The 20,715-nt window shown below is 42.2% G+C and overlaps 2 protein-coding genes across 7 annotated transcripts in view; one reads left to right on the top strand and one right to left on the bottom strand.

The window, feature by feature from the left end:
* Window positions 1-5,846, top strand: part of SUPT20H (SPT20 homolog, SAGA complex component) — a 37,112-nt gene extending 31,266 nt beyond the window's left edge. For 3 of the 6 annotated variants that reach the window (XM_079959337.1, XM_079959334.1, XM_079959338.1), the window contains exons 21-24: window positions 503-561; window positions 1,544-1,654; window positions 3,302-3,410; window positions 5,253-5,846. In XM_079959337.1, coding sequence (XP_079815463.1) covers window positions 503-561; window positions 1,544-1,654; window positions 3,302-3,410; window positions 5,253-5,368 — 395 coding nt within the window. In that variant the 3' untranslated portion in view covers window positions 5,369-5,846. The remainder of the gene's footprint in view (window positions 1-502; window positions 562-1,543; window positions 1,655-3,301; window positions 3,411-5,252) is intronic. The other 3 variants (XM_079959335.1, XM_079959339.1, XM_079959336.1) reach the window with 2 other exon arrangements.
* On the bottom strand, window positions 5,499-20,516 carry EXOSC8 (exosome component 8). The gene is made up of 11 exons (XM_079959708.1): window positions 20,375-20,516; window positions 18,009-18,045; window positions 16,334-16,397; window positions 14,495-14,568; window positions 12,692-12,737; window positions 11,614-11,719; window positions 11,486-11,531; window positions 10,581-10,677; window positions 6,693-6,810; window positions 6,135-6,241; window positions 5,499-5,831 (listed from the first exon to the last, which is right to left on the bottom strand). The coding sequence occupies exons 1-11, from the start codon at window positions 20,407-20,409 to the stop codon at window positions 5,716-5,718; spliced, it is 846 nt and encodes a 281-aa protein (XP_079815834.1). The 5' UTR covers window positions 20,410-20,516; the 3' UTR covers window positions 5,499-5,715.
* Window positions 20,517-20,715: the final 199 nt, after the last annotated feature.

Raw genomic sequence — 20,715 nt, 5'->3', positions numbered from 1 at the left:
AATATAATGAAAGTAATTCCATAACTTCCTGATTTGTTTGGCGTTTCATTGATCCATGATTTGTAAGCTGCCACACACATTTTGATCTATCGGGTATAAATATATCAAATAAGTATTAAATATATGATTTGTATGCTTGCTCTCCTCCAGACTTCAGAGAGAAGGAACTGGATTCAGAGTTTGGGTGCCATTGTTCTGTCCATTGAAACCAGATTATATATGAGAGGTTCAGTGCAGATGCTCTCAACCATTCTTCTGAGCCTTAAGATTGTATTGTTGGATATATTTAATAACCAGATTTTTGTCTCTTTTGTTGTTTTTATAAATTTGGGCTGAGTCAATGAGACAGTTTTGTGAAAAGCTTTAGTTTAATTTGAAAGGGGCAAGATATTTTTGCTTTTATCAGCTGCTGTTGTTTTACTATTACTTAGCAATACAATTCTACCTCTAGTTTGGATGTAACTGAAGAGGGAGGGAAATCACAATGTTCTCTTAATCTCAGCAGGTGGCCCTTTTGGCTTAAAAAATGCTCCAGGCCTTCGCCCTTTGAATTTGCTACAGGTAATATTGTATGGTCATGTATGTTGTCCTATTTTTCTATATTGATTGGGAAATCAATACTTTGATACTGGTTTTGTGAGGGGCATATAAGTTGTGGATTCAAATAGCTCCATCCCCCTTGACTGACAATTAAGAACATCCAGGCTGTTGAAAATATTTCAATTTCACATATGCAGATGGTTATCTGTCTCCCTTGGCGTATAGCAATAGGAAAGCAAATGATAAGAATGCTATAGCCATGAAACGTTGAGGACATCGAAACTAGAACTGCCTGTTCTTTGGAGACCTGGGTCTCAGAATACAGTTCTCTATCAAAAATTTACAAATCAGGAGGCTGTGAGTTCATAGGACCCGGGGGTAACAACTCTTGCCACACTGCCCTTGCAGTCACCTCTGCCCAGCTGTTTTCCTGCCAGCTTGGGAAGCTAGACACATATTTCTTTACTCCGCAAGGAAAAATGGATAGGGGGAAGCAGTTGAAGGGGAAATTCAGCAATCTAGGTTAAATGCTCTTTCCAGCATTTCTTGAAGTGCAAATATTGCAGCTTTTGGCAGAAATTCAGGTTCTTCGGGGGCTAGGCTGGACATACAAGTATGAGCAAATGAGTAGAATGAATTGTGGTCTGGCTGACAGTGACTGGGTGAGCAGGTTAGACTTTTTTGTGTGTGGCTGCACAAAACATACTTTGTTTTCTTTGCTTTTGGCTTCTTTCCTGATTCTGATTTTGATCTAGATGCACCACACTAGAATCCCCCCAATTTTGTTGAAATGGAGGAGGGGACTTCACTAGGAGGGGTGCTATTGTAGCAAGTACTTTCCTGTTGACACCAGTCTTGAAAACAGCAATACTAATTTTTTGTGAAGCCACAAACAAAATTTTCAAATAATATTAAGTGTCATCTGTGTCTTGGTTGTGATGTAGCTTATCATAGGAGAATGAGGCAAACTGACCTATCCCTCCCTTGTCTTTAAACCTAATAGCTTCCAGGTGGCTCCCTGATTTTCAATCCCCTCCAGCAACAACAGCAGCAGCTATCCCAGTTTTCATCACAGCAGCCTGCAACATCTAGTCCTCAACAGCAGGGAGATCAGGTGAGGCATTCCTGTTGAAACTAATATTACAAGCACATACATGCTGCCTGTGGGAATATGTGTGGAGAGATTGTTACTTGTAGCTACACATGAAAAGGACTTGGAATAAGGACAGTCAAAGTCAAGAGTTAACCTCATCAAAGAACAATTGAGCAGCTAAAGCTACCTTAAACTGAATCAAGCCATTTTTTGCTGTAGATTGGAAATGTCTATTTGACTGGCAGTGGTTCTCAGCAAAATATCTTTCCTAACCTTCAGAACCATGCCCCCCAAATCTGCTCCATGGTGTTAGATGAACCCCCAGAAAAGCTGCGAGGGGTTCCATACAGGAAGAGGAAATCATCATCATCATCAAACCTTTTATTGGCATCACATACAAACAAGGAAGAGGAAATCCTGTTGCATAAGCAGAAGTCCTTGTCCAAATGGGATGACTTCATTAGATACAACCCAATAAAAAAACATAATCACATGCATTATTTGGCATGATACGGATAAGCAAACAGTCACATAAATTTTGCTGAAATTGTTATCATGCAATGAGGTTTATTCAAGTGAGAGAGAAATATTTTTTATATCTGGGTATGTTAAAATTGCTACTTGGGCAGCAATATCAATTAGATAGTTGTTCACTGTAGGGCATAATTTCCAGTTGGTACTTCCCATAGGTAGCTACTCAGAGAAAGTTCCCTGTGAGTAATAAGCTTTTAGAAGTTCATAGACTCATCTTTTTCTTGTAGAAGCTTGCTTTGAACAGAGAAATGGTATGGTGGTCCTTCTTGGATAGCACCTTAATAGTCCACGAATAGACTGCACAGACAACAAGAGAGCTGGTATAGATGGAACCCAGGCTCCATGCAAACCATGGTTTGCAATTTGAGAGTCAATGTTTTGAGGACTCCCCACCCCCACCCCCGCTTCTCAGAATTCACCAGTTTCACGTTATGCACACCCCACTGTGAACTGTGGTTAATGGGTAATCGGTGTTTATGTTAACCATTGCTTCCATCAGCACCCACATAGAGAGAAATACAGTGGTACCTCGGGTTACATATGCTTCAGGTTACAGACGCTTCAGGTTACAGACTCCGCTAACCCATAAATTAGTGCTTCAGGTTAAGAACTTTGCTTCAGGATGAGAACAGAAATCGTGCTCTGGCGGCGCAGCAGCAGCAGGAGGCCCCATTTGCTAAAGTGGTGCTTCAGGTTAAGAACAGTTTCCGGAACGAATTGAGTACTTAACCCGAGGTACCCGAGGTGCCACTGTACTGTGAATGCTGGAAAGGGGAGATGTCACTATGGAGGGGTAAGAGTCCACATTCCTGAGACTGGCTCCTAATTTACACACTATGGCTTGCAGGAAACCACTCTGCACCATCCTAGTAAGTACTTTGGAAATTATCTTGTGGGTCCTCATCAGTTATATGGCAGATAGCGCTTGTACTCTTGCTATAGCTAGTATTGTTGTTGTTTTTTCCAGAGGAAGATGAAATGCTTTGTGCTTAGGCCCCGATTTGGGGCTTCCTATAAGCATCCAGCCAGCCACCAAGAAAGCAACAGAACATTGTCCAGTGCCGAGTGTTCCGGTATTAACCAGGGTCTGCTCTGTTACCTTTTTTACCTATTAACACCCTCTCTCTTTGCTAGGGTTCAGATCAAGCTTCCACGAATCAAGACCAGACCTTATCAGCTCAGCAGTCAACTGTCGTTAACCTGACCGGAGTAGGGAATTTTATGCAGCCTCAGGCAGCAGCAGGTATGTTGCTCAAGCATCCTTACAGGGCTGTTTTGCTGCAAATTTGTTTCTTAACCACTGTTGCCCTGGAGATCGGGTTCTTTTCTACTTGTGCTCTATACCTTCTTTGCCATACAGCATGACACCAATAGACTCCTCCAGGAATAGCCCTATCCCATTGGTTCCCTTCATTCCACCAGGTTTCCATTACATCTACTCTGTCTATGGGCTCATTTAAAAACATTCCAGCACTACCCTTGCGGCCACCTGTTACTATTGTGTCCATCTTTAAATGCATTTTCCCTTGCAGACCTTCAGTTTATTACATATGGGTGTTGCATCTTACTGCACACTCATTTCCCTGTTCTAGCATGTCCTCATTAGAATACCTGGAACATTTTCATCCTCATCTCCTATGGAATAATAATCCCCAAACCACATGCTGACGAGCTTCTGTCTGTTTTCTGCACAAGCCAAGTTTTAAAAGCTGCTCTGCAACTTTTTGATACTCATTTCCTACAGCTTGCCTGTTTTGGTTCAGAGAGAGCCCATCCTCTTTCTAGGCTTCCTTGTCCCAAAACATTTCCCAGCGCTTAACACAAACCCCCTGCACCTGACCACCACTGCGCTGACACAGATCCCCATCATTTCTAAAGGCTTATATTTTATATTGGCTTATATTTTACCTTCCACACACAAGTGGGACTGCAGCAGCATGTTTTTTCTATATATAATGTGCGAACTGCGGCTGCCATTTGTGTGAAAAAATTAACTGATCTAGAGTGTATTCATACTGAAATTGCTAACTAACTACCACAAGTGGTTACAAAAGCCATTGGCAAGGCTGTCCTCAGTGCTCCCACATGTAGTGGACAGGGCTGGTTATTTTGACTGCATTGAATTACATAAGCAAGAGTGCTCCGACTGCATGATATATGACCTGTCTAATCAAACTGTAGTGCAGAGACAGGTAAGATCTAACCTGTTTTCACCAAACCTTGTCCACTGGGCATCATGTGAGACAGGGATAATATAAAAATAATAATTTATTATTTATACCTGGCCCATCTGGCTGGGTTTTCCCAGCCACTTTGGGCGGCTCCCAACAGAATATTTAAAACACAGTAAAACGTTTTTAAAAATTCCTAAACAGGGCTGCCTTCAGATGTTTTCTAAAAAAAGAGATAATTGTTTATTTCCTTGACATCTGATGGGAGGTTGTTCCACAGGGTGGGTGCCACTACCGAGAAGGCCCTCTGCCTCATTCCCTGTAGCCTCACTTCTTGCGGTGAGGAAACCGCCAGAAGGCCCTCGGAGCTGGACCTCAGTGTCCAGGCTGAACAATGGGGATGGAGACGCTCCTTCAGGTATACAGGGAGACATGGCTTATTTGTGGCGAGTCGAAACCTGCTTGGTTGCTATCTCCCCTCACCTGACAGGCACTTTTGACTGGTGGGCAGGGCAGCCCACCTATCAGTCAACTGGCATACTATGATTCAGAAGGAATGGTCACACCCACTTGTCCAAATTAGGCCACAAGGTTCGAGGAAATAAAACATTTGGGTCCCCAAAAAAGCTCCCTGCATCTACCATAGTGAGAAGTCTTGCTGACTTGTTTTCCTCCTGTGATAAGCCAAGCCTTTAAAAACTGGCAACTTGATTTTTTAAGTTCCTAAATTCATTTTTGAATATATCAAAATTTTTGTTCTTGCCTTCTTGTGAAGACAAGTAAAAGCCATATATTTTCTAATTATTTCAAATGTGTCACATGGAGGGAGAACCCGCTGATGAATCATGTCATCATTTTTTTCTTGAAGTGAAATCTCAGCTCTAAAAGGTTTCTTCTTTTCTCCTTCCTGGCAGCAGTTACGCTTCTTGCACCTTCAAATGGTTATGGCGGTGGCAGCAGCACAAGCACCTCAACTACGACACCATCATTCAGGCAGGCAGTCAAAAAACAAAGAGAAGCACCTCAGTGATTCTGCACTTGAGATAGAATGTATATTTAAATTTAAAGGGGGTTTTTAAAATAGAAAAATATAGTTTTCTGGGGAAATTGAATGTTGAGGTTATACTGAAGCATGTAGGATTGCATTTGACAACAACAAATCCCGAAGAACAATATTTATTTCCCTAACAAAAAATATGTGTTTTTTTTATAAAAAGTCATAATATTTTAAGAAGCAGTTTGCAGTATTGTACATATTTCAAGGTGGACTGATATTTTGAAATAATTGAGCTTTATAAATGTAGTCTCTGTTTGAGATAAGGAGTTTGTGCAACATAGCAAATACACTTTTTACAAATTACTTAAGAGACCCATTGTTTATGTTGGTTGTACGCTTTTGATCACTTTATCCATCAGTTTCTTCACTTCTTTGTGCCGTACTGTTGCCCGGCTGATACAGTCTTGAAGCTTTGTGCCTGTTATTACACTTCCTCCTTAAAAGGAAATAGGGGGGAAAAACAATGTCAGTATAATTCTAACATTTCTATCACACTGGCTTTAAAAAAGCAGATTTGAGAGCTGCCACACTAATGAGTGAAACCTGTTGCATATTACAATTTCATGGAGTAAAGCAATACTTAAAATGGAGATGAAAATGAATATAGCGCTTTGGGGCAGGTATAGGTGCAGTTAAAATATGCTGTGTGTTCATTGCAGAACTGCAGTTTGCCAAATACTTTTAATGAAAGACTGATTAGTTGACCTATCCACAAGGTCATTACAGTTTGGCACCATACCTGGCTTATAAACAGAACACAGTTTGTCTTCTTCATCAGTTACAATCGTTAGATTCCCAGTTGCCAGGTCTTCCTCTTCTGCAGTTGGGTCAACAATTATTACTGTGCTTTTGAGGACACACAAAAATGCAAAAGTTGGAGTGATTTTATATAAGAGGTACAGACATGTTGCTTGCAAGATATAGGAAGAGTTATGTAGGAATTTGCATGGGTTTACACAGTTCAGTGCTATTCTGAGATAGTCTAATGCATGAGAGTTAACAACAGCAAAGCTGTTTTGCTTGTTTACATACTCCCTGAAATAATGATTAGAAAGTTTTTGCAAACAACAGTAGACTAGTCTTGAAATAAAACTAGGTTCTTACAAGAGGGTGATTAAAAGTAATAATAAATTCTTAGAATGTTTTATACAGTGAAGGTTCTACCAAGCTGGTGCTCTCAGAAACACTGAAGAAGCAAAACCATCATACAAGAGCTATAACATGGTACCTGCCCCCAATATTCTCCACAGTCCCGTTTCACATTTAACGTGCTTTAGGAAACTTTGTGGATACTTACTCAAGCAGCACAAATGATGTAGCCACTGGTTGCTTTTTAATAGTTAAAGGAGTCTTCTCTTTGAAGTTAACTTCTGCTAACCCCGTTTCTTCATTTACAGTAACGGCAGGTAAAAGGACTGAAATAACAAAAGCAATTATTGAGAAAGTAGAACTGAGGTCTTCCTTTAAAGAGAGGGGTGCTTTTTGGTAAGGGAGGAATAGGGGCATTCTGGAAGGAATGTGTGACAATGAAGAGAAAGTAATATGCAGCACTATGCTTCTGACTTAGAAGTTTGGAAAAACATAGAAATACTTGATTACTGTGTATTTGTCATTAGCAACCGGAACTGAAGTGTAAAGTAAGATATTTAGGGTGCCTTGGGTCTCTGAAAAGGCGTCTCAGGAGCCATAGGATAAATTGGATTTATCTAAAGGTAGAGCTCTGGTGTCCGTAGGGCCAACGTATCAAAAGACCTCCTGATTTAAACAGAACCTCTCCCTTTGAAAAAGAAAGAAATTGTTTTTTCTACCAAAAAGAGAGAAACCACACTTGGAAATAGATGTAGGAACACAAAGTTTTCCTCCATCCTTACCCTGCTGGCAGAGTCTTAAATTGTCTTTGTATCTCCCCCACCTCCTGGGTGGGGGGATATAAATGATCATATTCTTTTTGCAAACTGCAAAACAGCAACTGGGGGAAAGGCCAGGATACTGCACAGTGCAGGATTTGAGCTAGGTTAGAATTTCAAAGCTATTTGTGGTTTTTTATTTCTATTTTGGCAGGTGAGACTTACAAGACTTGGGACACAAATGTGGGGGGGAGTATCTGAGAGACTGGGTCAATACAAAGCCGAGTACTTTTGCTTCTCAGTTGGGTTGTTGCTTCTTCAGCTTGCTTGAAGTCTTTGCTGACCCCTTTTCCTGCTCCTCCAGTTTCGTCTCTTGTCTTTTGCTTCAAGCTGAAGCAATCCTGTCTTCTCCAGCACGCAAGCTGCCTCTACTCTTACTCACATTGCCCTCTTTAACACCTTCTTTGCTTTTCCCAGTTTCCTGTCTTCCATTCTTTTCAAACAAAAACCCAACGCCTCTTCACTCATTCCCTTTTCAACTTCATCTCATCGCACCTCCTTTTTAACTCTATGTTCCAACCAGGCAGCATTCTGCAGCTAAGGTCAAAATGCAGATCGCTCATTGTCCGACAGTCTCTTGGAACAATCCCACTTGCATTGGACTGCCAGGACTCATCCTGCAAAATGAACTCCAGCACCACCCAGCCTAGTTCTGCCTCTAGGTGGATGCTGCAGTGCCATTCCAATACCAATCAAATCTCAGTATTTTCCTGGCCACCAAATGGCACAGGAACATTCCATAAGCCCCTATGTTCCTGACTGATGGCAATGCTACAAAGGGAACAACAAATTGATTGGCAAGAGGTACCCACAAGCTACAGTGCATAGGATCATTCGAGATACAATGGTACCTTGGTATGCATACGTCTTGGTTTGCAAATGTTTTGGATTACAAACACATCAAACCCGGAAGTGTGTGTACTGGTTTGCTACCTTTTTTTGGATTACAACCCATTTTTGGGGATTATGAACAATTTTTTTTGGAGGCTCCATTGTCGAAAGCACACCTTGGGTTACAACCTGTTTTGGTTTACAAATGGACCTCCGGAATGGATTATGGTTGTAAACCAAGGTACCACTGTAGTTGCTTATTATTGCCCAGATCCTCAGTTTTGCTGCCCAGAGATTTATCCTCTCACTGACCCAACAATCAACCTACTCAACCACTGGGTTCTCAGGTTGACCCAACAACCAATACTACAGCACAGGATCCTCTTCCCATGAGAAATCAGGTTTTTTTTCTGGAATCCAAATTCCAGCAAGAAGTAAAAGTATTAAATGTACTCAAGGTGAAATGGGTTGCCCCTTTACTAAGTAAGAAATCCAGTAACTTTGCTCAAAGGCTTTCCATCCTTGAGCAGACCATGGAGGACCTTAATATCACTGCGTGTGATTAAGGACCTTAATATCACTCTTTTCTGATGCCACTTTGCCTATTAATGGGAATGAGGTTTTGAAAGATTCAGGAGAAAAATGTAGACAGGCCACCTTACAGCAGGAACCCAAGGCATCCACTTTATCAGAGGCGCCTCTTCAGGTTCCCTGTTGGCATATGCTTTCCTTCTTTGCTGAATGATCCAAAAGAAAATCTGAACCAAGATCCAGCCCGGCTTTGCAGAATGTATCAGAAACTCACTAAGCAATAGCTTTCATTACTGATGCCACCCTAGACTTTCCCCACTTTGCAGCCACTTCTGCCTACGGCTGAAGCTATGAAACATGAATACAGCTTCAAGATCTAACTTGGCTTCTGTTCCCTAAAAGGAAACCAAGTTGTCTGAGGTGAAGGCACTGTGAAGTCCTTGTGAAAACAAAGGACAAATGCCTTCTGTACCCAAACAAAATAGCAGATTCCACCCAGATCAGAAAGAAAGGGGAGAAATAAGTAAAGATAAGTTCTGTGAGATACAGCTTTAATTAATATGTTGGTTAATAACAAAACATAGTATGCTCCAATAGCCCATCTGTCCTTTGGGATTGACTCAAGTTTTGGCCAGACCTGCAACTAACCTTTTTTTGTTTGGTTTGTCTTTTTGTTACTGTAGCCATCATTGTCTACCACATTTTCTCATGCTTTGTGCCACTACGATGATTTTGTACTACTTTGTTTTTGTGAAAAAAGTTCAATAAAAAACTTATTTAAAACAAAAGCATGAATACCCGGGGTGCCTAATGTCCTGTCTTCTGTCCCAGTCTGAAACTTCCTGAGGATTAAGCCATTACTCAGCTGTCTAACTGTCTCCAGGTTCCACTCTGGAAGCTGCACATCATCTTGCAGGGAAAAGCCTCAAGTTTCACATTTTGCAATCACTACAATAACAGAACAATGGGAGCTTTATCCCCTTTCAATAGCCAGCTCTGTATAATTCCACAGAGATAGGGGATCTTAAGGCCAAACCCTTCCTATACTCCAAAGGTTTACTATCTCAAACCCTCCCTGTTGAATACGTTGGATATCAACTCTCCTCTCCTCTGGTTAGGTAGATTAAAGTATCTATAGCATGTGTTTACGAGACCCAAAAATTCACTTTGCCCCTTCATGTCAGGACTCGTTTAGGCAGGCTGCCAGGCCCTGCCAGCTAACACCCCCTACCTCTCATCTGTGGGGCAGCCAATTTCCCCTGCAAAGGTACATCTTGTGGGGTTAGAAGGATTTGCAATGTGAGACGCCACCTCCAGGCATGTCTGCTGGATGGGTAAGTGGTCTTACCAAGGAGAACAAACGATGAAGGTATAGTGCCTAGGGTTGCCATATTAACAGTGAAAATCTGGACAGAAAAGTTGTTGAGGTTTTTTAGATGGGCAAAATCACTTTTCAAAAATGGCAAATTTTGAGCTCTTTTTATGGGGAAACGGCACTGCCGCCATGGGCTGCCATACGTCTGGATTTTCCCAGACATTTCACCTGATTTCCACCCAGGCATTGCTGCCAATTGCAGTATTCCAGCTATGTGCAGGGAAATCCGGGCATATGGCAACCCTGGTAGTACCACAACACTCATAAAGGTTGGGGATCCAACTTTATATTAGTATAACAGCATAATTCTAGGGTATTGTAGGCAATCAAAATTGCAGCTGCTAACCTTCAGAGGAGCACTGGAAAAAGGGAACCAGAGCAGTGATGCCAGCAGCAGTGGACACTCAATTGCTACCCAGTTGGCTTACATCTCTACTACAAGGTTCAGGCCTTCATAGGAAATTCACTGCATACTTTTAAAAATACTGGATGGCACAATCTACAATCGTTTAAAGTTTGCAACTATAACGGGGCAACTTACCATTTTTTAAGGCTGCTAGTAAAGCACACATACAGGCATCCAGGAGGTTCCCATCATAGTCTAAGCATATAATGTCGCAGTATAGAACCCAAGCAATCTAAGGAAATAAGCTCTGTTAATTTAAATACTAAAAAGGCTCTTAAGGGGCATCACAAGAGTGAAAAGGTTTGAAAAACACTTTCGTAAGTAAGTCAATGTGTTCCTTCACAGGACTTTCCCAAAAACTAAGACTGAAAAGAATTAAAAAGCACGGGCCATTACCCAGAAAACTAAAGTCCCAGTCTGTAAATGTACACAACAAAATGCAGCTATATTGTACTATAACAATGCACTATAACTTTATAAACATTCTCTGGCTCTTGCACAAGAGCACTGCCTGCCAATTTGTTTCCAGGCCCAATGCAAGGTGCTGGTTTTGACCTTTAAGGCCTTTGTGCAGCTCAGGACCACCTTTTCCCATATGAAGTTGCTTAGATTTCAGCACCTTTTTCTTTCCCCAGGCATCTCTGCATTATACTGTATTGCAGGCATGTCCAACTCCCAAGAGACTGCGATCTACTCCCACTATTAAAAAACTGGCAGTGATCTACCCATTGGATTGATTGGGGGGGAGACAATCTATCACACCACGATCGACCAGTTGGACATGTCTGCTGTATTATATAGTTAAATGTGGACTTGGGAGTTTATGGAAGTTGTAGTCTGGTGGAATATGGAGAACACCATATTAGTTACCCCTGGGTTATAAGCTCCCTGTCATAATAGTAGTAGGAGTAGGAAGATATCACAATAATTAATTAACACTTAGAACTTTTCTATGTGAGCTTGAGCTGAACTGGTTCAAGGGTGCCCAACTAGTCCTCAAATCACTCCCCAATTAATATTCTTTATGAACTTTTACTTACCTTCTCCTCTACAATGCACAGGTCTTCTTTCTGAACCATCTGTGAACTAAACCAGTAATACAATGAAGACAAAAATCCATTTGATCTCCCCATTTTTATTGAAAAAACAAAACAAAAACATTTCTTACTTTTCAATCACATCTGCAATGAATTGACTAGCTGCCTGAGCCTCTTCCCCTGGAGGTCCAGGTCGAAACCTTGATGAACAGAGTGGAGGAAGGTCCACGTTAGGAACTGAGGGGAAAAAATTGTGAATCAAAAAGCAAATTGAATAAATCTAGTTTGAAACATGTTTATCACTTGGTTGTTTGTTTATTAGTGGAGAATGAATCAAAAAAGCTATCTAAATTTTATTAAAGTGCAGGGTTTGAAGTGGTGGGGGAATAAGAAGCTTCACTAGAAGCTACGAAGTAGAGTACTATTCTACAAAATAGTTTAAGCTGCTGTAAGATAGAGCAGTTTCCCAACTTTTTTCTGACCATGATCCCCTTTCGACCTGGTTTCCTGCCTGTGACCACCCCCCCCCCCCATGAGCATAGCCAAGAAGGGCAGGGCGGGACTGCTATTATATATATTTCCCTGTGGAATTTTGTGGGCTTTATTTGAAATTACTTCATTTTTAAATTTTTGTGTCTGAAAAGTGCGACTTAAAAATAAATTGCTTTCCAGCAGACATGCATAGGATAATACTTTTACTGTAAGATAATTCGTGTAAAATCAGCAGCATAGCAAGCAACTCGGGGCGGGGGTGCGCGCACTGCGCACGGGGGCAAGGCAAACTGCCCACAGGGGAAACTGCCCACAGGGGAAGTGTGTTCCGAGTGCCCTCCAGGCACCACACCCCGTGCTGTTTTTTTTTCGACAGCGCTGGGCCCGCTGGAGGGTGGCCACGGTTGAGCGGGAGTAGGTGGCTGGGGCACCCTGCAGGCTGTGCACCACCCATGTCCTGTGGTTTGGCCGCCCTCCAGAAGCTGCCACCCAGTGCTGATTGCCCCCCGCCCCCTCCTTAACTACGCCACTGTGTAAAATACAAGTACTGTATATCAATTCACCAATACGCTAACGACATTTCAGAATAAGTGTAATGTTGTAAAACATCAGGAGTACCATGAATTCAAATGGAATTGCCAAAGTATCATTCTAATCACTAGAGAATCAACAAAATCACTTGTCGTTTCAGAAAAATAGTAACTAACCAAACCTTACCAATATATCCCTTGTTACTGGAATCAATAGGGGGTGCTGCAAATTCCTGTATGCAAAATGTTAAGAGGAAATTTTAAGAACTAGAAGTTTAGAAATGGTTTTTCTTGACCTTTTCTTAAGTTCAACACACATTTGGTATCACTGTTTATTTTCCCTATGTTTTACAAATATTTAAAGCAGTTCATTATTATTTTAATGACAAAATGTACACATCCATTAAAATACAATGGCATATCTAGTATTGCATTCTCATTTATTCATGATGTAATAAATTTAAATGGAAACATTGTAAACAGCAGGCTGGGGGCTTTTTCCTATCTGAGTATAACACTTTCAATCTTTTTCATGCCATATGATTTAACGTGGGACTAATTTTTGATTCTAACCATTTTCAGGTAACTCCCAATTCTCTTGATATTTTAACGTTTTATCCCACCCAGATTCTAGCAAATTGCAAAACGCACAGCATTTAACTCTGAAAATTTAAAAATAGCAAAGGTAAAAATTCCAAACACACAATGACTCTAAATTGGAGTGGGTGGTGCTTCTGATACATGGGCCAGACAGGCCATCCCCTCACCCCGGGCCTGTTCCCGCATTCAGCCTTTAGTTTCTCCTCCACACAACATCTTACTAACTGGCATCTATGGACGCTGATTTTTAACCCTAATTGTTGTGGTGAAGGCAAATGAGTAGAGGTTAGCTCCCACTGTGCCCTTGTGCTGCAAGCTTCCTGAAAACCCCCCTAGTGCACCAATTAAGCTTAAAGAGCTGGGGGAGAAAGAAAAAGAGGACAGAGAGGAGTGCCTCTGGGCCCTTTGCACTTTTGGCTCCACCCCCACCCACTGCCGCCATGCAGTCCCCGAGAGATGTTCTCCAAGGAAATGTGGCACACGCGCACACACACACCTTCTCTCTGGCTATCAAATGTTGTATACCTGCCCCCTGCCCCTGTAGGCAATATCCAAGTATTCCATTATCCAAACAGCCAAGAGTTTGTGCCTGCCAAATGGGCATAGACAGCCTCAGGTGTAGTCAGAGATTCCTACCCTGAACAGTTCTGGTGGATAGTGCCTTATAGACACTATGGTGGTTTAACACAGCATTCCTACTGCTTGTAGCAAAAAAAGTGCTCTGTGCGGCAATCAATGAGATACAACACAAGTTGCATGTCACCTGTGGATAGCCAAGGGCGTTTATCCACCCTCTCACTTCATCATCTGGGCTCTTCAGGAAAGCAGTTATAGAAGGCCCTTGGAAGACACTGATCTGGCTTAGCAGTAATGGAAAACTGGTTGCTTGTTATGGGAATGCACCATAGCAAGCCTCAACTTCTGTGCTTCCCTCATTCCCTTTCCTCTTTCACACATGAAGTTTAAAGTTTCCTTTTGTGGTCAGGCATAAGCCAGTTTTCCTTTATGTCTGAATGTGGGGAAGTGTGATCAAGGCAGTTAAATGACCAGGATGCTTTTTGACCCTCCTTTAACCATTTGTAGTTTGAACAAGCCAGCTTCCCATATTTGGATATACAAGAAAGCCCGTTTATTTCAAACCACAAAAAGCCTTCATTGCATATGAAAGAGAGAAGGGGACTGGCTTAGTGCTTGAGGCCAAGGCTTGCCACTAATGGGAAAAGATTGGTTTTCGTCTCATCTGAAGTGGATAACTGTGTCAAGTCTGCTATTCCATCAACAGAGTAAGGCAGAGAAAAAATGCTACAGAGTTCTGAGGCCCTATTGGATACATAAGGATTGTGTAGCCTGAAACTACATTAACTTAAAAGAAAACTATTCACGAACTTACCGCCTTAATGCCGCATATCACTGTTGTGTTTCCTAACTTCACAAGGGCAGAGCCATCCGCAGTTGTAATTGAACCTAAAAAGAGACCATTTAACAAAATCAAAGCTTTCTACATGTGAAATAACCTTTGCAAATCACACTGGCAGCACTAACACTGCCTGCAGAATAAGACATTGTTTACAAATAGATTATTAGCTATTCAGAGTTGTTGATGCATTCTATACTCAGGGGTTTTGCTGAATTTTTTTTTGAAGAAAATTTGTAAGATTTGTTTTCTTGTGACCCTGCCTTTCTATAATCTGCAAAAAGCCACCCTCCTTTTGAATTCTCACTCTCTGGAATCAGAGCCATATTTTCTGATCCCTTTGGCTGTATTAGCAGCTGGGGGAAGAGAGCGAGGCTTATACGTCTACAGCAGCCTAGTGAAGGAGCCCCAGCTGATGAAGCGTCAAGCAAACAGGCGAGTTAAGCAGAGCTAAGCAGAAAGAGTTTGGATTTGATATCCCGCCTTTCACTCCCCTTCAGGAGTCTCAAAGCGGCTAACATTCTCCTTTCCCTTCCTCCCCCACAACAAACACTCTGTGAGGTGAGTGGGGCTGAGAGACTTCAGAGAAGTGTGACTGGCCCAAGGGCAGACTACTCTGTCCCTCCACCCTTTGAACAAACTCCAAGTCCCCAAATATAGTAACACAATAAACTAACAAAATAAATTAAAAGCCACAAGGAGTATGGTGGCTTTCCAGCACATGGTACAGTTTGTCACATGTAAAACTATCTGCCTGATGGACAGATGGGTCATGGGTGTGTAATGATGCAATGAGCTCCTGGCCCTCAGGGAACAAATTTGTTCCCTTGAGGTCAAGTTGTCTGACCTGGAGAAACTGAGAGAGGCAGACAGGCTGGTTTGGGATGAGGTAACACTGCCCCACTCCCAGGATGACAGTTCCCCTGCTATCATGAAGAATGAGCGTCTTGAGGAAGGGAAATGATCCCTTAGGTGGGATCTATTCCTTGAGGGGCAAACAGTTATCCTCTCATGTTGAGGATACTCCTCCATGCGGTGGAGGGATTCTGGTAGTGGGTGACTCGCTTGTTAGAAACAGAGAAAGTTGGGTGTGGACAGGCAGATCACAGGGGAAACTGCCTGCCAGCTGGTGCTAAGGTTGGATGTCACGACAACTGCTTTTTGTTACATCATTAATTAAATTAGAACCTGTCTTTGGTGAGGGTGAGAAAAAGGGAATCTGTACAGTGGTACCTCGGGTTACAAACACCTCAGGTTACAAACACTTCGGGTAACAGACTCTGCTAACCCAGAAGTAGTACCTCAGGTTAAGAACTTTACCTCAGGATGAGAAGAGAAATCGTGCAGCAGCAGCGTGGCAGGCCCCATTAGCTAAAGTGGTACCTCATGTTAAGAATGGTTTCAGGTTAAGAATGGACCTCCAGAAATAATTACTGTGAGGTCATAATCAGAGGTACCACTGTATCTGTGTTACACTTCTATCAGTTCCCACAGGAAAAGTTCTGCAATATACAGAAGACCATATCATTTCTAGTACAGTGGTACCTTGGCTTATGAACTTAATACATTCTGGAAGTCTGTTCTTAAACCAAAACCGTTCTTAAACCAAGGTGCGCTTTCCTGAAGAGGCCTCCAGCCGCCGGTGCCCTTCCAGTGTTCAGCTTCCTTTCTTAGACCAAGGTAAAGTTCAGAAACCAGGACACTACTTCCGGTTTTACGGAGTTCATAAACCAAATCGTTTGTAAACAGGGCTGTTCTTAAACCAAGGTACCACTATACATTCAAAGAACAGCCAGTCTACCAAGAAACACTCACCTATGTTGACAGTTGTGGTTCTGAATTCACCAAGGTCCCTTCCATCAGGACGGCAGTTTTCTTTCTAAAAAGATCACCAAGTCTCAAATACAAGCAACTAATCTGATCCACTAGCAATGTAAGAGCTTAACTAAAACAGGCTCTTAAAGACCAGCATTTGATGGACTGCTGTGACGTGTGGGTAGAATCCAAGAACAAAGGCATTTTTTTCCTGATTGTTCATATTATATGCACATTTTTTGTTATTTAGATTTTATTTTATTGAAGTGATTTCAATTAAAAGAAATAAAGTGATACAGAAAAAAAAGAAGGAACAGTAAGGGGGAAGAGAAAAACATATATATATATATATATATATATATATATATATATATAATATTTATGTGCAAAAATGCAATATATGATATTCCCATACATTCTTATATAAATTGGTATTATATGCACATTTATGTAGACAAAAAATTCAGGCCATAGCAGATAAAAACTCATCTCTGAGTACAGTCCAAAGTTTGGCACATTCATGGAATTTCAATCTATCTCTCACAACTGACAATATGAAAGTGCCAAATAGGAACACCCATTCCTATATCAGTTATTGCATAAGCCAATATGACATTAGCTTCAAGGTTATTAACTGTCTTCATTTTACATGCAACATTGTCATATACCCAATAAATGATACAGAAGAAGTTGTGGTTTTGCATGACCTTCCAGCAGGGCTTCTCCCGTGCTGGGAAACGGCACTGCAATGCTACAGAGGTGCTGGAACGCACCAAAGAGGTACCGGAACTCAGCTCCGGTGAGTTCCAGGTGAAAAAAAAAGCCATGCCGTCTACGTATATGAAAAGGAACTGTAAAATTGGCTAAACCAGATGTGCAAGCAGCTTCTAGTCTAGTCAACTGGACTTCTAAGAGACTTCTGATACAAACTTCCCAACCACCAAGGGCCAATTCAGACAGCCACCAACCAGATTTTCTTTGTATGTAAAATCCTGAGAAAGACATGAACATGGTACAGTTTGGGTCTTCTTGCATTTAATTTGATGTGTAGAGACCCAATTCAAATGCTAACTGGAAATCTAGCAGTCTGAAAAGTGGAAGAAGCATGCCTAACAGACAAATATCATCTTACTATCCCACAGTGCCTTGGGGGAAGATTTTCTGATCCAGACCAAAGGTGCTGGAAAATCAAAAGGCCATTTTGGCTAACCTGATTTTGAAATTCAAAGATATAGGTAAAAGGTAAAGGTACCCCTGCCCGTACGGGCCAGTCTTGACAGACCCTGGGGTTGTGCGTCCATCTCACTTAAGAGGCCAGGGGCCAGCGCTGTCCGGAGACACTTCCGGGTCACGTGGCCAGCGTGACAAAGCTGCATCTGGCGAGCCAGAGCCACACACGGAAACGCCGTTTACCTTCCCGCTGGTAAGCGGTCCCTATTTATCTACTTGCACCCGGAGGTGCTTTCGAACTGCTAGGTTGGCAGGCGCTGGGACCGAGCAGCGGGAGCGCACCCCGCCGCAGGGATTCGAACCGCCGACCTTTCGATCGGCAAGCCCTAGGCGCTGAGGCTTTAACCCACAGCGCCACCTGCGTCCCTATTCAAAGATATAGCTCACTTTTAAAAAATTCAGGGTCAACAACGTTTTAACACACACAAATGCTCACTGTACTCACTAAGAATCTTCTGTAATACTCCAAAGGTTCCACGGTTCTGAAAACAAATAGAATTGTAAAGACAAAATGTTTTGCAAAGAGACTGCTTGCAAAAAGACAAAGAGCGAGACCCGGACCGAATAATGTTTACAGTAGACCCAATGAAATAAGTAGTACAAAGTGTCGGGATATCAAGCCCTTTATCAGGAGGAACTGGCAACAATCCTAGGCACCCGGCTTGATTCCCTGTTGACCTCCCTGGCTGCATTCCCCAGCAGGCGCAGGCAAGGTCTTGATCCGCAATTCTTCTCAAACGTGAGAAGAACACACACCCTCTTCCCTGCCCCCCTAGCAGGGGAAAGAGATAGACAGAAATGTATTTACATGCCTTTATTTCTGTCTTTGCAGCATTACAAAAAACGTGACTGCTCTCTTCAAGCTCCAGCAGTATAGTGACAAACACTTCCTGGATAGGAACAAACGGAAGAGCTCATATTACACTCTGAGCTAATTCCGGTGCTTCGCACTGTGAATAGACTGTCCCTCTGATTCCCACGGGCAGTCGCATTCCCATCATGTTTACTTTTCAAGCTAGCACTTTGCAGCTTACTGAAATCCCATTGATTTTAGTGGGCCTACTCTGAGTAAAACTTTGCTAAATATGTGTCTCAGGGGACAATGGAGGAGTGCGCCCATAGGGGTAAAGTCAAATCGCTTGAGGGTTACATCATCTGCAATTGTATAGTTTTAAAACTGACAAGCAGCTCTGTGAGGCTGTTTCAATTTTACCTCCAAGAGTAAGGTGGAGCCTAATTATTATCTATTGTGGAAAAATGGTTATTGAAGTTAATGAATTTAGCTGAGATGGCAAAGTTGACATGCTTAATTTGAGAAGAATCATTGATGGCATTTACTAATTATTGGAAACTAAATTCTAAGAAAATTAATAATTTGAAATGGATAATGAAAAATAAAATAATAAATAAATTAGAAAGAAAGAAATATTTTAACTGCCTGGTTGACAGATGTGTCCTATTAACTCAGAAACAACTAACCACAAATGTGAATTTGGTTTCAGTAAAAATAACTATGATTAGAGACTTCTCCAAGTTACTTTGCTGCTTGTAAATGGTCACTATTTTCTAAACATTAATTACACCTCTTCAAAGCTGGGCTAGTGCCATGATGGTTTGTGACATTGAATTTATGTAGCCCTCTATCTTTTTAAATGAAAAAGCATGTGTGTGTGTGTGTGTGTGTGTGTGTGTGTATACACATATATATATATATGTAGAGGCTTTTCTTCTTCTCTTCCCTTTCACTAAACAGATACAATTATTTTCTACATGACAACATGCTCAATGCTTGGGCTATGCTGCCATCCTCTCTTTTCTCTTTATGTGCCATCCTACATTACCAAAACACATTATTCTTGTTCCATCAATAACAGATTTTTCATACACTTTCCTCTGCCAAAGGACACTTTCCCTGCTAGGTCTAAGAATTGAATATACAAATCCTATATATGTGATATATGAGCACTTAAAGTAGAAGGCGTTACACAAATATCTACTTAACTATTTTATGTGTTCCCAACTGGGGAAACAGAATTTTTGTTTTCAACTCTAGTGAGGATAAAATTGAACTGAAAGTGAGAAATTTGGCATGGGAAAGGGAAGAGAAATCCATATATCTGTCCAGCCCCATTCTGGAAAAGGGGGGAAGCTCCTGTGTAATGTATCATGCAGTTGACCTCCTTTGTAATGTTCTATTTTGAAATCTTCAAGATAATATTTTCGTTTTTTGTTGTTATAACTGTATACTCTATATTTGACTTTCTTCAGATTGTTTTATTGATGTTTTATTGACTTAATATGCTGCAAACCGCTTTGAGATTTTCTTAAAAATATAAAGCAGAATGGAAATAAATTTCTCATTCTTTTAAGCACACTTGTGCATTGAAATATATATTCATATTTAATACAATTAAATACAATGTGTCATCCCATAGTTCGGGGGGGGCGGGGACAAGATTCGCGCCCTCAGGGCTCGGCTTGCTCTCCGGCAACGTGAGGCAAAAAAAGGCGGCAAAACCCGCCATGAGGGAACGGCAGGACCTCGGCCGGCGCCAAAAACCTGAGCGAAAACTCCCGCCGCCAACTCCTCCTCCCTCGTGCGGTTAGTTAGGCGTTCGCGCTCCGGAATCCCGGGGACTCGCTGCGTTCACACGTGCAGAGCGCTTTCACGAGACCGGAGTGAGGGAGGGTAGCGGCGAGGGCCTGGGAAGCAACGACGCCGCGTCCCGGCCGCGGGCTCCAGCTGAGAACCCAGAGCTCGGGCGCCGTGAGGGGAGAAGAGGAGCCGCCGCTCGAAGCTAATTCACCCACCTGAAGCCAGCCGCCGCCGCCGCCATCGCCATCATCGCCGCCTCAGAGGAGCCGCTGCTTTTTCGGCGGTTGCTGCAAGGCCTCCCAGGCGCAGAGGGCGCTGCTGAGGCGAGACCGGAAGTGGCTCTCCAAGGGCGGGGGAGGGGTTCTTCGCAACGTTTCCGGCAGGGACGGGAAGCTTTCTTGGTCGTCAGCTTCTCACGAAACATTAATGTTTTTTTAAAAAAATGAAGAGTAGGCCATCTCACCGTCTGGGTATGGAGCTTCCGGGTTTGCGTTGGAAGGCTTCTTTTTCTTCTTCAACTCAGCGTGGAAGCGAGAGGCGCCCATCATAAAGCAGC

The sequence above is a fragment of the Podarcis cretensis genome (assembly GCF_951804945.1).
Source record: "Podarcis cretensis genome assembly, chromosome: 17".
Taxonomy (NCBI): Eukaryota; Metazoa; Chordata; class Lepidosauria; order Squamata; family Lacertidae; genus Podarcis; species Podarcis cretensis.
The sequence above is the reverse complement of the archived record's forward strand: the minus strand, read 5'-3'. Positions and strand labels throughout refer to the sequence as shown.

Excerpts from the sequence above, each read along its gene's own strand:
- EXOSC8 (XM_079959708.1), bottom strand. The coding sequence starts at position 20,409 with ATGATGGCGATGGCGGCGGCGGCGGCTGGCTTCAG. Across the intron at positions 12,738-14,494 it reads TGATATGCGGCATTAAGGCG|GAATTTGCAGCACCCCCTAT; the intron begins GTAAGTTCGTGA and ends TTTTGCATACAG. Across the intron at positions 11,720-12,691 it reads CAGTAACAAGGGATATATTG|TTCCTAACGTGGACCTTCCT; the intron begins GTAAGGTTTGGT and ends TTTTCCCCTCAG.